The following is a 15,282-nucleotide window of genomic DNA, read 5'->3' as shown; positions in this document are numbered from 1 at the left end:
GGCTCATAGGCTCCGTGATTCGCCATTTCTGCACCTGTGAGATGCTCAGTGTCCAAAAATCCCCCCCAAAAAAGAAAAATCCCGATGTCAAATTCCTCAAGGCGTCGCAACGAAGGCATTTACTCTCTTTGCTCTCCAACTTCATCCGGCATAGCGCCGTGCTGGACCAATGCGCAAAATAAAACGCAGAAGACATAAAGTTCTTCCGTGCATTTAAGACGCCGAAACTCCACGTTTCGAAACAAGACATCAATTCCAACGTCGACATCCAGAAAAAGGACTGTGCTGAGTAGAGACTGCCAGCATCCTTTCGGTCCAAAGGATGTAGCAGATGCTCCGCTGGCTATTGCGCAGCTTCCTAAATAAACGGCGAGGGCGCGAGTGGGGTCGGTGATCGCTTGGTACGAGGTTTGAATAGCACACCACTGAGTGATAAATGGCCATTGTGGTGGGAAGGGGATGAGTATCCACTGACCAGCAGCTGCGCTAGGACCAGTAACCTCTTAAAGGAACAAGACTCTATTTTTTCCCCATTGCAATTACAATCCGACACTGTCTACACTGTGCCATTACGCATTGTGTCCTCGATGACGTCCCCTTTCTTTATGGGTTCACAAAAGCCCCTCGTGTAAATGGTTACCTGGCACTTTATCACAAAGCAATTGTTTATCAACAGCTGAGACCAGTTAGTGTTTATTCAGGCGCATAAAACAGGGTTTATATGAAAACTCTTAGTATTGTTTATAAAAGGCAAACATTTATTTAGCCTTTATAAAAGTGCTAAATGAATCTTGAATATATATATCTTATTTAATGATTGTGTTATAAGCTTTTGCATGGTAATACATTTATTATGATTAAACTGTGTGACTTTCGTTATACTGCAAATGCTTTTCTATGTAGTAGATCAATGTTTTAGTTTAAATATTTTTGTTAAACAGGAAAGACCCCCTAAGAGGCTCAGAACACTATACTGAATAAATTTGCACTTTTGAATTAGTTTTTTGTCCAACCATGCCAATAACCTTTGACCTGTGAACTATTGTTTGAGCTGTGAGTGGACTAAACATTCGTGACCATTCAGAGAAACTGGGTATGGGTCATTCTAAAGAAAGTCTCAAGCAAGGCATATTTGCAAGTGCACTATAGACCTAAAATGTTTAAACTCTTTTACTTTTAATAATTTTAATATTTCTTGTTTTGGTACAATATTGTATTATGTAAAGAGAAATCATTTTGTATTCATTTTAACCTATTATGAATTAATTTAAAATATTTGTTGCTTTCAACAGTAAGGAATAAAAAATGTAAGTTTCAAATTTAAACATCTTATCTATAGTATATATATACTTGTGGCCTGTACTATATATATATAGTACAGGTCACAAGTTTTAAAACACTCACTCGTTACTTTATTTATATTTTTTTCCAGATAACGGAATTATAATAAACTCGTCAAAACTATGGCATAACACAAATACAACTGTGGGAATTATGTTGGTGACTAAAAGCATCCAAAATAAATCAAAACTCTGTTATATTTTATTATCTGAAGTGCAGTCACCCTTTGCCTAGAAATGGCAAAACCCTACATGTGTCATTTTATAAAGCAGCTTCTTGAAGTTTCACTTTAGGATGAATTTTAAAGATGTTTTTATTTTTAATTCCTTTTTAATTTATAGGTTTTATATAGACATCAATTGCTCATGCCAATATATCAGAATTCAATTTTTCTGCTAAAATATTAACCCATTCCTTCTAGTTCTGGTGCACTTCTTACTGCAAAACAAAAAAAGCTTGTGAAAACATATCTCGGAAAATGTAAATCTATGTATCTATCTATCTTTAATTTATGCATAAAACTTCAAGCGGAGGTAGTATTTAGAGAGGTTTAAATATTTAATTTCTATTGAAGAGAGGAGGCAGAGTTCCCTAAAAAAAATCTGATTTAAAATGAGTAAATGTAGGAATATCCATAGATACATTAGGATATTTTTTTTTTCTGTAACCAATCAATACTCCAAATAAAGCAAGATTACAATATCGATCATGTTTTGAGCCATCGAAGACAGATAAACATGCTTATCTATGAAGATTCAAAACATTTGGATGCAGTTGAAACTGCTTCATGTTATCATCTCTCACAGAAACTATTTACATCTTTACCAAACTAAGGAGCAATAAAAATACTATGCATTGTAAAAATCATATATAAAAAAATAATATTGTACTATCAGTTTTGATTTTGTTCTGTTGTGGTGCCCTGTTGTAATGAAAGTGTCCTTTCTTTTCTCTTGCGTGATGCTTTGCTTCCCTCTGCTGGAGAACTTTGGGGTTGCGAGTCTCTGATAAATGTCAGTAGAACATCCAAACTCTGCTGCATGACTGAGTCCAGCACTTTCTGCTCCTCTTGTGAAAAACGTCCCAAAACGTGACGGTCGACAGACGTTTTACCCGAGGGTCGTCCGATTCCGATGCGCAACCGCGGCGTCACCTGCCAGCACAAACCAAGGTGCGTATTGTTGTAAATTTATGCATCTGAAGACATTGTTTATTTAAGAAAAAAGATTTCCTTTCTTACATCAGTTTGAAGACAGTCCACACATGACCTCACACCATTGTGACCCCTGACACCAAATGAAGAAAAGGTCAAATCAATGTCATACAGTAGTTAAGTCATGTTAGTAAAAGGAGAGGCTCATTTACCTTGCACTTCCACCATGTTTTATGCCAAACTTTCCTAGCGGTTTGTCAAGCTCATCATGAATCAAGAGTATATTTTCGGGTTGAATTGAAAATTTGCTTGCTGTAAAAAAAAAATGCACACAGCCAATACATTACATTACATTTTAACATTTGGCAGATTTATTCAAAGTGCATTCAAGGTGCATGCAATTTTTATTTACTCTATATGCATATTAACATTTTATGTAAAACACATTTTGAGAAATAAAAATGAGAAAGGTCTTATACTTCTGTATCTATTGATGCAGGAGGGCATAAGGGAATGCAATGTGTCTCGTACCCGCTTTCGCCACGCTAACGCCATTGACGTTCATGAGCAACTTGGGCCGAAGTAGAACCAAATGAATGTCTTGATTTTCGGTTACAATGATCTCCCCTGACACCTGTCTGTCTGATCTCCAGCTGTCTGATGCTCCCAGATGTTCAGCTAGTTTTGTGAGCACAGCCATACCGACACTATGTCGAGAGCCATGCATGCCTGGGTTTCCCAGTCCTACAACCTGAATCACGATAGAAACACACAATGTAATTTAGGGACCATAATACAGAAACTTCCTATCATAAGTAACTAAGTACACTCAATATTAAAAAAAAAACTAAGTTTCATTTAGAACCTAACTTTCACATTTTACATGGTTAACCTGCAGGTTGGTTTTAGAGCCAGGATTTTGGCACTTTTTAGCCTGTCAGGTTGGAAGACCAGCTGACCCACCAGCTCAAACCAGCTCTGCTGACCCACCAGCTTGACCAGGCTGAAAGACCAGCTTGAATGGCTTTGCCAGGCTGGGAGGACCGGTTTAAACCAGCTACTTCCACCTTAAACCAGCTAAGACCAGCCAACCAGCTTAGTCAAGTGCCCAGACTTGTGGGTGACTTGGTCTTCCAGTCTGACCAGCTAAAAAGTGTCCAAACCCCCTCTAAAACCAGCCAAACATCTTAGGCTGGTTTTAGGTAGATTTTTCAGTAGGGTTTTTAAATTCTTAAAAAGTTGTTTGTTAAAATAAAACATTGGTTGATGTCAACAATAGTATTTATGAACGTATAAATTAGATAATCAAAAGGGCACGTGTATGTAAGTAAATGTTTTACATACCATTTTCCTTCTATTCTTGCCAACTATTACTTCCCCAGCCATTTTCCGAGACGAAGGAATGCTCATCAACAGTGGGTTTACAAGTTTTGTTATCATCCACCTTACGAAAGCCATTGGCAATTTAAAGGATTGAGTTAAAACAGCCCAGACTTTGCCTTGAACTGTTGCGTTACTCATCATGAATCATTCATTATCAATGCAAAACACGAATTGCATCTGATGTAAACTTCTGTAACGACCGTATTATTACGATGATCGCGATTCCAGTTCTACACAACATCAACTTACACAAAAATATAATAAGAGGGGCCTCTTTATCCACGAATCAAATTTAGGATTTGTTTGTTTTACCCTTGTGAGTCAATCGTGTGAATTCTCACATCAGCACAAGCGTCGCGTGCGTGCTGTGTTGCCAGATTTCCAGTAAGATCACTTTGTCAATTCAGACTCCAGAATTGAGTTTATTGTCCCCGCCTACATTTTTTTTTAAATACAATGAAAACATATTTAAAATTAAAGTATCAAATTCCATATCTAATATTTTGTATATGTTAGTATTGTAACGTTTAACATTTATGTCTACTTTTAATTGGCAACCCCAGGGTGACTGACGTCAGAAAAGCGACATTTTTTGGTCTTTACTTACAAGCCTGCAGCGCCATCTGTCTTGGGTGTGTGGAGCATAGATATGTATATAAAGGCCTTTATATACATATCTATGGTGTGGAGTAGCATACTCATGTAGTAGTAAGTAATATTTTTATGTAGCCTTCAGAACGTTGCCAAACTTATTTGCCTCCCACACAACCCCATCAGTCATTTTTTTTGTCAATTTTTAGCTTTCTTATTTAATTAATCTGTAATGAACAAATAACATAACAACAACAATTCATCGCTGTATTAGAACAGAATAATCAAGTACATACAATAAATAATAATAATAATAATAATAATAATAATAAACACTTTTATTATTTTATTGTGGTAAAAAGTGCCTCATTTACTTACCCTATATCACCCATCCAAACCTACTTTTACAATGGTTTTTGCCTCCTTTAAAAATCACTATAGTATCAGTATGATTGTCGTAAAGAAATTTTAATTCTGATGTAAATGTTAAATGTTGTGATCTGTCGTGGCTTGGCTAAAAAAACCTGTATATTAAATCAAGTCACTACATAAATGATCCAGCAGAGCAAATACTAGAGTCCTTATAGCTTTTTTATGAGATATATTAAAAAAAAAACAAAAAAAAAATCCAGTTCTTTTAAAAATACAGAAAACACAGGTTTGACCCATTTGTGAATGGAATTTGCTGAGAAAAAATAATAAATTAATAACAATGTTTCATGTATTGTTTTTTACTGTTGTTGTGTTTTTGGTGTTGTATGTTTCTATGTATGGGCTTTTCTGTATTAAAAAATTAAATCAAGTCTCATCTGTGTCGCTAAATGGCGCTGTTTAATAACACACTGAGGTGAAGCGTGCGCGTGCTTCCTCTTGTGCGGTTGTTGGTTGCTACGCGTTGCTAGGAAGTCCAGTAAGTTTCTTCAGTGAATTGAAGGTAACGGAGCAGTGTTTCATTCTGTTATTTCTTGTATTTAGATACATTTACCTCATTTATATAGTTGTATTTAGCAAATTAGTTGTATTCGAGAAATCTGGCATGATAGATGTTTGGTCATCGCGTGTGATCGGTGATTTTAGCATAGCAGTCTCAGACGCAGAGATTTCCAACGATTTAACGAAATTTCGATAATGCTAGTCTTTGTATTTTACTGGATACGTCCATTTAGAGGTTTTAATCGTGTTGGTTGTCATCCAAATCACGTAAAGTAACCACGTCACTTGTTGTTAAACTATGGCGATACTATGATAATCAAACCGCCAAAATCACGGTTACTACTATTTTTACCATAATAAAACTGTCAGGTTTACAAAATGATGCTTCCACAGTCATAAGGATAAATTTCCTCACTGTCTCTCTCGACAGGATGTGATCATATACTGTAATACCATGGGACTTGTTTACATCTAAAACCAAATCCAACAATAGAATGAGTGAAAATGGAGAAAGCATCCCATTTAACCCCACTGATCTCAGTTCAGGTGAACCAGCCTGCAAAGCTAATACTGTCCTTAGGGTAGATTCAAGTACAGACATCAGCAACAAAGATGAATTGATAGATGTCAACAAGCCCAATGATGGACCCAGACTACTTCAGGATGAACACAAGGACATCAAGCTTAGTCCATATCTGCCACGGCCTCCCTCGCAGCCGAAACACATTGGATTGGCGATGGGAGGTAGAAACATGTCATACGAGGAGAAGGTCAGAGGGAGAAGACTGAGAAACAGCCAGGAGAGTCTCACAGACCCGGGTGAGACGGGATCTTCCACCGATTCTCTTAAAGAAGAAAACTCAAGCAGTCCATTGGGTTTGAAGAATGGACAAAGTCCTTCATCTAGACGCCCACTTGATCTTCTGCCCATGGAGACGACGTTCAGGAGTTGGTCTGGTAGCTTCTCAGAGAGTGACGTGTCCCCACATGAGCTTTGTGATTCGAAAGAACGCATAAAACCGTCCCGAATAGTCCTTTCTCCATTGCAGTCCACCAGCACGTATCCTGCTCTGAATCACACAGTAGCCTCTGCGAGCCTAAGAACAACTAATCGGATTGACAAGGATTGCTTGGATTACAGTGCAGTGGGGAGAAGGGGACGGTCGGAGAGACTTCATAGGAACCTGAGCGATAGCCGGCTTTTTGAGACCATGGTGTCGGACAATGTCTCTGTCCACTCTATGAGGTCCACGTATAGTGTGCTGAACCCCATCAGACCCAGGGATGTGAGGAACAGGTGAGAACGTTTTGGTTACCTATATGTTCTGCATTCTGTTGCAACCATTCGGGTATTGGTAGATAACATGCTTTTGTGTCATTAGGTTAACAGCTCTTCCAGAGTCTATCAAAGTGTTATTTTGTTTTATTTCAGTAAATCATAGGTACTATTCCTGTAGACATTTGATTGGCTACGGAAAGAAATTACCTAAACTGCTTTAGTTGCACAGAATGTCAAAGTGAAACTGAGCATTGAATGCGATGAGATAATTGGATCATTGGCATCACGCTTGTTCAGCATCTACCGTAGCAGACCATTCATTTAGATTCTGTTTGTTAGTTTTACATAAAATGTGCAAATCTATGTGAGGGTTATGTTAAATCTACACATGCATACATTATTTTAAAGTTGCCCCAGAAAAGACACTTGCTGCTTCCAAAATCGCCTACTTTCATATTTTATAGTAGGCGAAAAGCAGTGTGTATGAGGTGAGTAGTATTTCCGAATTCATAGTATTCGAAAAACAGATGGCGAAAGTACTCCGGTGACCTACTACTTCCGGCAAGATTTTAAAGTGTGCATTCGATGAAATTCGATTGGTGAATTTTGCGAATTTCCGCAGGGAGAGGAGTCACCCAACGAAGAATAAGAAAGAGAGGCGTCGTCAAATTGTCATATTCAAAAATGCCGGAAAGCGGTAACACGGCTCTGTTTACAGGGTTCCCATGGGTCCTTGAAATCCTTGAAAGTTTGTGAATCTGGGGATTTTTTTTTGAAAATATACATACATAGGTACAGGATAAAGTGCTTGAATCTATTTTATGCAAGAAGTTTACTGGAAAAAAATCCATATAATTCCCTGTGTAGTGTAGGATTATATCATACAATTCTAGACTTTTTAAGCACACATGCTAAACTGTTCTCTTTAAATGCTTATATCTTCTTTATGCAAATGTTGATTCATACCAAAATGCTTTTTTGCGTAGTTGTGTTTGACACATAAAAATGTCTCGGGGTTACGTATGTAACTGTTGTTCCCTGAGAAGGGAATGAGACGCTGCGTCTCCCTTGCCATACGCCCTGTAACGCCATCTTCGGCAATATTTCAGATAGTGATATACTCCCTGGCTCCCACCTCACCCTGTCTTTGTCGTTAAGCCTCACCATTGGTTGAATTTGATATGCACATTTAGACGCACTTACCCCTGGAGGCGTCCCCAAAGTGTCACCGCAGTGACGCAGCGCGAGTTCCCTCGAAAGGGAACTGTAACAATGTATTTTAAAAGGTAACACGATGTAACCTTGCTCTCACTGTGTCCTTACATTAAGTCCTTGAATTTGAGGGTATTGGACCTGGAAAGTCCTTGAATTTGAAGTTAAATAAGGTCTGGGAACCCTGTGTTTAAATGTAAATACAAAAAAAACCCAGCTGTTCCTTGTGGATATATTTTGCTTGTTTAACATCTTCCAAGTTACTGGCTCACTTGTTGTTAAACTAAGGTATGTCATGTGATGTATTAACATGGCAGATTTAGTATTTTTTCACGCTATTCATACCACGTAAAATGTATTGTTTTAACATTCAATGAGTAACCCTGCGTCCTAATTTGCATACTATGCATCCTAAAAAGTATTCAAAATTAGAATTAGTATGTTCAAAATTTTAAAATGTAGAAATTAGTATCAAAAAAGTTCACATTTTGACTTAAAAATCTAAATTGTGTTCATCCGTGAAGATTATCTTGTTGGACAAAATGTGTCATAAACTTCTGTTGAACAAAGACCTTTTTTTTGTAATAATCCAAGTCTATGGGAAATTAAGAGGCTTTTTGGAGATGCTCCCAAGTGTCCTGTTAACTTCCGGGTTGGCCTACAAAAATATGTCATCCATCCCTACGGAATTTTATGACAAATAATGAATAAAGAAATGCCTAAATGCAAAGATGAGTTTTGATGTTTGTGTTTTATAAGGATTACAGCGTTGTTTAGGCAAAAGTCGTCATTTCCATTTCACGTGAGTAGGGCTGGGTATCGATTCAGATTTTCCAGATCGATTCGATTTCGATTCACAAGCTATCAAATCGATTCGATTTCGATTCTCGATTCATTTTTCGATTCTGGTTCTTGGGCCGGATTTTATACTCGATTCTCGATTCAACTCAATGAATATAGATTTAATACAAATACTATATTAATAAAAAGAACAGTGAACTGCAGGTTACAAGTGGGTAATTAATAAAATCGATGAAGCACTTGAAACCGCCATTTTAAGCACTGAATGAATGAATGACAGGTTCGCCTCCTGCTCCTTGATAACATCACGAAAGGCAAAAAAGAGGGGGACATCTACTGAAGAAGACTAGTAATTCGATTAACGTTAATCTTTCGTTCAATGTTTGCAGAAATAAATATGAAAGAAAAAAAAATCGATTCTGCTCTTTGAGAATCGATTCTGAATCGACCAGGTTTTAAAAAACGATTAATCGAAAAATCGATTTTTTTGCCCAGCCCTACACGTGAGTATGTCCCACTGTGTGCATACTCTTTTTTTTTTCTTCACTCAAAAGTATGTACTTTCTTAACACAAAAGCAGTACATACTATTATGAGATAGTATAGGTAGGCAAATTGGGACACAGCTTAGGTACTTTATCTAATTCAGTATGTACTGTCAGTCGATTTCGAAAGCAGGGACTAAGGTCACAAATTCAAATAATATAGTTATAGCAAAGGATAACAACATTTTTAAACCTTTTTTGCAATTATTTAAAACATTAATATGTTTCTTCTAGGAGCTTTCTGGAGGGCAGTGTTCTGGGAAACGGTGCTTTGTTGGGAGCAGAAGAGCTGGATCGCTATTTCCCAGAGAGACGGCTTGGCATCTACATCGCCACATGGAACATGCAGGGACAGAAGGTGTGGACTTACAGATGCTTTTCTTGCATTGTTTTGTACGTTTACCTGTATGGCAGCTGTAGTAAGTTCTCTCTCTTGATGTCAGGAGCTTCCATACAATCTTGATGATCTGTTACTTCCAACCGACACAGACTTTGTACAAGATGTTTATGTTATTGGCGTTCAGGAAGGTTGTCCAGACAGGTAAGAAACTGTCTGTTTTGTACTGTTTCTCTTTGTATCTGTGTTTTATCCGGCATGTTTACTAGCTTCGTGTTTATACACAGGAGAGAATGGGAGATCCGTCTTCAGGAGACTCTTGGCCCGTATTACGTGATGCTGTACGCAGCTGCTCACGGTGTGCTCTACCTCACTGTTTTCGTTCGACGGGACCTCATATGGTTTTGTTCAGGTAAGGCTTGAATTAACCATATAATATAACATATGGGTATAACATATCATAATGTATGTAATAATCATAGCAGTGATTTTGTTTAAAAAAATATTTTCATGCAGAAATAAATATTTCTTGATAAAAACAAATGAATGAAGACTTCAGTAACACCACTGGCCTAATAAAAGCAGTTTTATTCTCTTTGGTTTGGGTCACGGTATTAAAATCATGTCATCCTGTCCAATGTTTTTCACTTTAACTTGGTAACCCCGCTGTAATGGGATTTTTTCACACAGAAGAAATAAAAACAACAAATGTGTCTGATGTTCATAATGTCCTCATTAATACATTTATTGTTGATGTGTTTGGAAGGATTATTTGGGGACCCATTTTTATTGTAATGGTTTTCTCACCACAGAGGTAGAACATGCCACAGTCACCACCCGAATTATATCCCAGATCAAGACTAAAGGAGCTGTGGGTATCGGCTTCACTTTCTTCGGGACATCCTTCCTTTTCATCACGTCTCATTTTACCTGTGAGTAAAACCAAAGTCCCTTTAGGGAAGTCACACCACCAGGCGATTATGTTTGCAATGCCTCCGTGCAGTTATTTCAGTCATGCAAGATTAAAGTCCTATCTATACAGTACTGGAATAGGTTAAGACATATATCTCTAAAATCACATGCTAAAATCACAAAACAACATATTTCTGACCAACACTTAAAGGGATAGTTCGGCCAAAAATGATATTAAACCCATGATTTACTCACCCCCAAGCTGTCCGAGTTGCAAATGTCTATCGTTTTTCAGACAAACACATTTTCGGATATTTTAGAAAATGTTTTAGATCTTTCAGTTGCTTAAATGTAATGTTATAAAATAAATCCAAACGGCTCCAGGATGATAAACAAAGGTCTTCTGAGGGTAATTTGCGCGGTGTTGTAGTAGAAATATCCATGTTTAAAACTTTATTAACGTAAATAACTTCCTTCCGGTAGCGCCGCCATCTTAGACTCCTCTGTATTCAGGATGAGAGCTTACGCAGCCTACGGAGGCTACTCTGGTGCTGCTCTGTGCCCCCGCCCTCCGAATTTGTCATATATCACTAAGAAAAGTGCGTACACTATGCTAATACTCTCTCCTGAACACAGAGGAGTCGAAGATGGCGGTGCTACCGGAAGGTAGTTAATTACGTTAATAAAGTTTTAAATATGGATATTTCTACAACAACACTGCACGGATTACCCTCAGAAGACCTTTGTTTATCATCCTGGAGCCGTTTGGATTTAATTTGTGAAGGATGGACGCACTTTTTTTGGACTTGAAGGTCGTGGACTATGGGTGGACCCCGTAACATTACATTTAATCAACTGAAAGATCTAAAACATTTTCTAAAATATCCGAAAATGTGTTTGTCTGAAAAACGATGGAAATATGCAACTCGGACAGCTTGGGGGTGAGTAAATCATGGGTTTAATATCATTTTTGGCCGAACCATCCCTTTAAAGGGCACCTTTTTTATTGCTAAAAAACTACTTTTTTTGTTTATTTGGTTACCCTTTGAGACTCACCAAGAGCGTTGCTTTTTCCCTTATGTATAGTAATAGGAGTGCTCAGTCTTGTTATATCCAATATATTTGATAAAACATGAGTCAGAGGATTAATGATGTACCGTGCCACTGTAATCAAAGACCAATTACTAACTTAACTGTCCAAATACTTTATTTATCCATAATTTTTGCTTTTGTTTTAGCTGGAGATTCTAAAATATATGAAAGAATCTTAGACTACAACAAGATCATCGAAGCTTTGGCTCTCCCTAGAAATCTCCCTGACACCAACCCTTACCGCTCCACGACCTGTGAGTGTCACTGCGGTTGATCATCGTTGCATTTCTCCTTCTGTTCACAAACGTGATTCTCTTGTTGTTTGTTCTCAGCCGACGTCACGACACGTTTCGATGAAGTCTTCTGGTTCGGAGACTTTAACTTTCGCTTGAGTAAAACCAGAGGAGAGGTTGAAGCCATGTTGAATCAGGTTGTTGATGCAGACATGAGCTTGCTATTACAACACGACCAGCTGTCTAAAGAGATGAAAGAAGGTATGTGCCAACAAAATGCACTGTGTGTAACTTGACAGACCTGTGCATTGAGATGATTGCAATGATTTGCAGGTTCCATTTTCAAAGGGTTTCAGGAAGCACAGATTCACTTTACTCCTACTTACAAGTTTGACATTGGTTGTGACGTCTACGACACTACTACAAAACAGAGGACACCCTCTTACACTGTAAGCTTTCTACTTTATTATGTAAAAAACTTCCTGATTTGTCACAGTATACCCATCGGTGTCACCATGTAATTTTTCGATGTGTTAACAGGACCGAATTCTTTATCGAAACAGACACGCAGATGACATTAAGGTGGTCAAGTATACATCTTGCTCGGCTATTAAGACATCAGACCACCGCCCAGTCGTTGGCTTGTTTCAGGTCAAGCTTCGTCCTGGTCGAGATAAGTAAGCTGCTGTTTACAACATTTATGGAATGATATTTAAAATCATAAGAGATATTTCACTTTCATTAAACAAAATTCAGATAATTTACTTAATTGTTCAGTCAGGTAGACATTAATTTTTTGAGGAATAAATTCCACGATTTTCTCCATATAGTGGACCTTAACAGCTCATTTTCCAGCTCACCTAGAGTTTTATATGATATTATGTGATATTACACAGTGCCCAAAAACAGTCCCCTACTATTGAAAATTACCAAGGGGACTATTTTCTGGTGCTGCGTAATATCATTTCACCTTACGGCAGCAAAGTCCTTGATTATTACGCCAGAATGAGAGTAAAGTTCCTAACCATATTGGCCTAGAAAATCACAACTTTTAATTATACGTTGATCTTAGTACACAATGTAATTACAGAAGAGTCAAGTTTAAAATAGAAAAAATATTGAAACTCTTTGGTGGAGTGTTCCTTAAACGCGTGACCTTTTGACGTGATTACCTAATACATAAGGTCGCGCTGCCACGTCACACCACTTAATTGATTTAAGATATACATTGATAAGATTCTATAAATTGTATAAAAAAAATTGTTTTTGGCTAAATCACTCATTCTGTTTTTCCCAGCATTCCTTTGGGTGCCGGACAGTTCGACAGGGGTCTGTATTTAGAGGGAATCAGGAGGAGAATCACCAGAGAGCTGAAGAAGAGAGAGGCAACCATGAAAAACCAGAACAGCAGCACTGTTTGCACAATATCCTGATCTGGGACCAGTGCACAAAAGCCACGGGTGCTTAAACTGCTCATTTCAAAAACCAAGTTGCGTGGAAAGCTGGACTTTCAGGACAACTCGGTACTAGAAGTGTCACGCCGCTTATCTGTCTTCGCTAAAGTACAAGCTTCGGTGCACAGTACAGGGACCCCAGAAGCATAATATTGTTTAATTAAACCGACAGGACTTTATTAATTTTACTGACCAGAGTAAATGAAAATGACCTAACACACTTGTATTGTCCGCACTGTACAGTACATTTACCGTATTATTCCGGTGTTTCTGTATATATATATATTTTTTGTATATTTAACTTCAAAGTCAAAACAGTTGTGTGTTTTGCATTTTCAACTGATAACTAGCACACGTTTCTTATCATTTACTGACACCTTAAGCACCCGATGTACAAGGAAGCCGATTATTTATTTTTTATCGGCTGCTGGATCCTATTTACGAACAGTTACTTAATAATGTGCTAAACGGTTGTGCTCTTTAAAAGGGAACTATACTGTAACATTACCAGCAAATTAAGGGAAATTTTTTTATTTTCTGTCATTGATGGGCATAATGTGACAACTAGTGGTTATGAGTATGCAGAGAAACTAAACTTGGGTTGATTATATAACCGTAGGTACATTTGGTCTTCAAAGTCATTGTTTTCCTGCGTTTTTAAAAGGTTATTTTTCAAACATTTAAATAATTTAGTACTAATTGTCATGATTTACAAGATGTAACAGACCATAAAAATATATATTTTCTTTAAAGTGGACATATAACAAGACTTTTTTAAGATGTAAAATAAATGTTTGGTAGCCCCAGAATACGTATGTGAAGTTCTAGCTCAAAATACCATATAGATAATTTATTATAACATGTTAAAATTTCCACTTTAGGTGTGAGCAAAAATGTGCCGTTTTTGTCGGTGTTCTTTTAAATGCTAATGAGTTGATCTCTGCACTAAATAGCAGTTCCATGGTTGGATAGTGCAGATTAGGGGCCGTATTGTCCCCTTCTGACATTACAAGGGGAGCCAAATTTCAATGACCTATTGGTTTACCAGGTTGTTCTTTTTCACATTTTCTAGGTTGATACAAGCACTGGGGACCCAATTATAGCACTTAAACATGGAAAAAGACGTATTTTCATGATATGTTTCCTTTAAAAGTGTTATATAGCTAAGAAATATTATTCCTTTTTGTCCAAATTAGTCGGTGTCAGTTACTGTCAACTCTGTTGCCAAGATTCACGACTTCGCATTAACGTATAATCAAGTAAGAAATAAAGTACATGGCATGCTGTCAAAGTGAAGGGCTCAGAGCTCGCATCTTACCCCAAACCCATAATACCACCACCACTCCCCTTAATTGGGATAGATACCAGCAGAGAGTGAAGCGGTGGGGTGGAGGAGTGATGCTGCAAAAAACTGTCATGGGACAGAGGTGAGGGAACACCACCATATATAGAGATCTCTTTGCGCTGATTGGTTGGATTACATGACCATGCTCCTCCGAACTTACTTAAATTTATACACAGACATGACTTTCAACACTGTTACTCTACCTTGGTAACAGAGTTGACAGTAACAGAATTGACAGTAACAGAATTGACACAGGAATTCATGATTTTTTTTAGCTATACAAGAAAGAAAATTATATTTTTATGGCCTGTAACATCTTGTGATGCATGACAATGAATACCAAATTATTAAAATACAAATGCATAAAATAATGACCAAATGTAGCTGCAATTATACAACTTAAAGCAGGTATGGATCATACTTGAGGTTATTGCCTTAACTAATCCCAGTGTACTTGTGCTAGTTTGATGTCAGACGAGATATATTACCATAGCACTACAATGGTATTTATATGTGCATGGATCTCGATTACGGTGGAATACAGAGTGGCGCATCTACAAATGGTTCAGTTGTTTCTGTACTAAAAGTGCCTGCAATCTTGCTTACAATTTCAGATACATTCTGCTGTTTAAAACCAAATACTAGCATGTATGTATATATTTACAAATTCTG

At 37.5% G+C, this 15,282-nt stretch overlaps 2 protein-coding genes across 2 annotated transcripts; one reads left to right on the top strand and one right to left on the bottom strand.

Annotated features, from left to right (window-relative positions):
• Positions 1 to 1,880: 1,880 nt before the first annotated feature.
• On the bottom strand, positions 1,881 to 4,292 carry ptrh1 (peptidyl-tRNA hydrolase 1 homolog). Its single transcript, XM_065284360.2, has 5 exons — positions 3,839 to 4,292; positions 3,026 to 3,245; positions 2,707 to 2,806; positions 2,582 to 2,627; positions 1,881 to 2,494 (listed from the first exon to the last, which is right to left on the bottom strand). The coding sequence occupies exons 1-5, from the start codon at positions 4,016 to 4,018 to the stop codon at positions 2,234 to 2,236; spliced, it is 807 nt and encodes a 268-aa protein (XP_065140432.1). The 5' UTR covers positions 4,019 to 4,292; the 3' UTR covers positions 1,881 to 2,233.
• Positions 4,293 to 5,321: 1,029 nt separating this feature from the next.
• On the top strand, positions 5,322 to 15,279 carry inpp5e (inositol polyphosphate-5-phosphatase E). The gene is made up of 11 exons (XM_065284346.2): positions 5,322 to 5,402; positions 5,832 to 6,698; positions 9,472 to 9,595; positions 9,681 to 9,778; positions 9,862 to 9,986; positions 10,387 to 10,506; positions 11,725 to 11,832; positions 11,911 to 12,072; positions 12,145 to 12,260; positions 12,352 to 12,488; positions 13,109 to 15,279. The coding sequence occupies exons 2-11, from the start codon at positions 5,896 to 5,898 to the stop codon at positions 13,242 to 13,244; spliced, it is 1,929 nt and encodes a 642-aa protein (XP_065140418.1). The 5' UTR covers positions 5,322 to 5,402; positions 5,832 to 5,895; the 3' UTR covers positions 13,245 to 15,279.
• Positions 15,280 to 15,282: the final 3 nt, after the last annotated feature.

This window comes from Paramisgurnus dabryanus, chromosome 5 (assembly GCF_030506205.2).
Source record: "Paramisgurnus dabryanus chromosome 5, PD_genome_1.1, whole genome shotgun sequence".
Classification (NCBI taxonomy): domain Eukaryota; kingdom Metazoa; phylum Chordata; class Actinopteri; order Cypriniformes; family Cobitidae; genus Paramisgurnus; species Paramisgurnus dabryanus.
This window is presented reverse-complemented; position numbering and strand designations above follow the sequence as displayed.

What these genes read in the sequence shown, in the direction of transcription:
- inpp5e (XM_065284346.2), top strand. Translation starts at nt 5,896, where the DNA reads ATGAGTGAAAATGGAGAAAGCATCCCATTTAACCCCACTGATCTCAGT. An exon ending in GGAACATGCAGGGACAGAAG is followed by an intron (nt 9,596 to 9,680) that starts GTGTGGACTTAC and finishes TCTTGATGTCAG; the next exon opens with GAGCTTCCATACAATCTTGA. An exon ending in CCTCATATGGTTTTGTTCAG is followed by an intron (nt 9,987 to 10,386) that starts GTAAGGCTTGAA and finishes TTCTCACCACAG; the next exon opens with AGGTAGAACATGCCACAGTC.
- ptrh1 (XM_065284360.2), bottom strand. Translation starts at nt 4,018, where the DNA reads ATGATGAGTAACGCAACAGTTCAAGGCAAAGTCTGGGCTGTTTTAACT. An exon ending in AAACATGGTGGAAGTGCAAG is followed by an intron (nt 2,628 to 2,706) that starts GTAAATGAGCCT and finishes ATTTGGTGTCAG; the next exon opens with GGGTCACAATGGTGTGAGGT. An exon ending in TGGACTGTCTTCAAACTGAT is followed by an intron (nt 2,495 to 2,581) that starts GTAAGAAAGGAA and finishes TTGTGCTGGCAG; the next exon opens with GTGACGCCGCGGTTGCGCAT.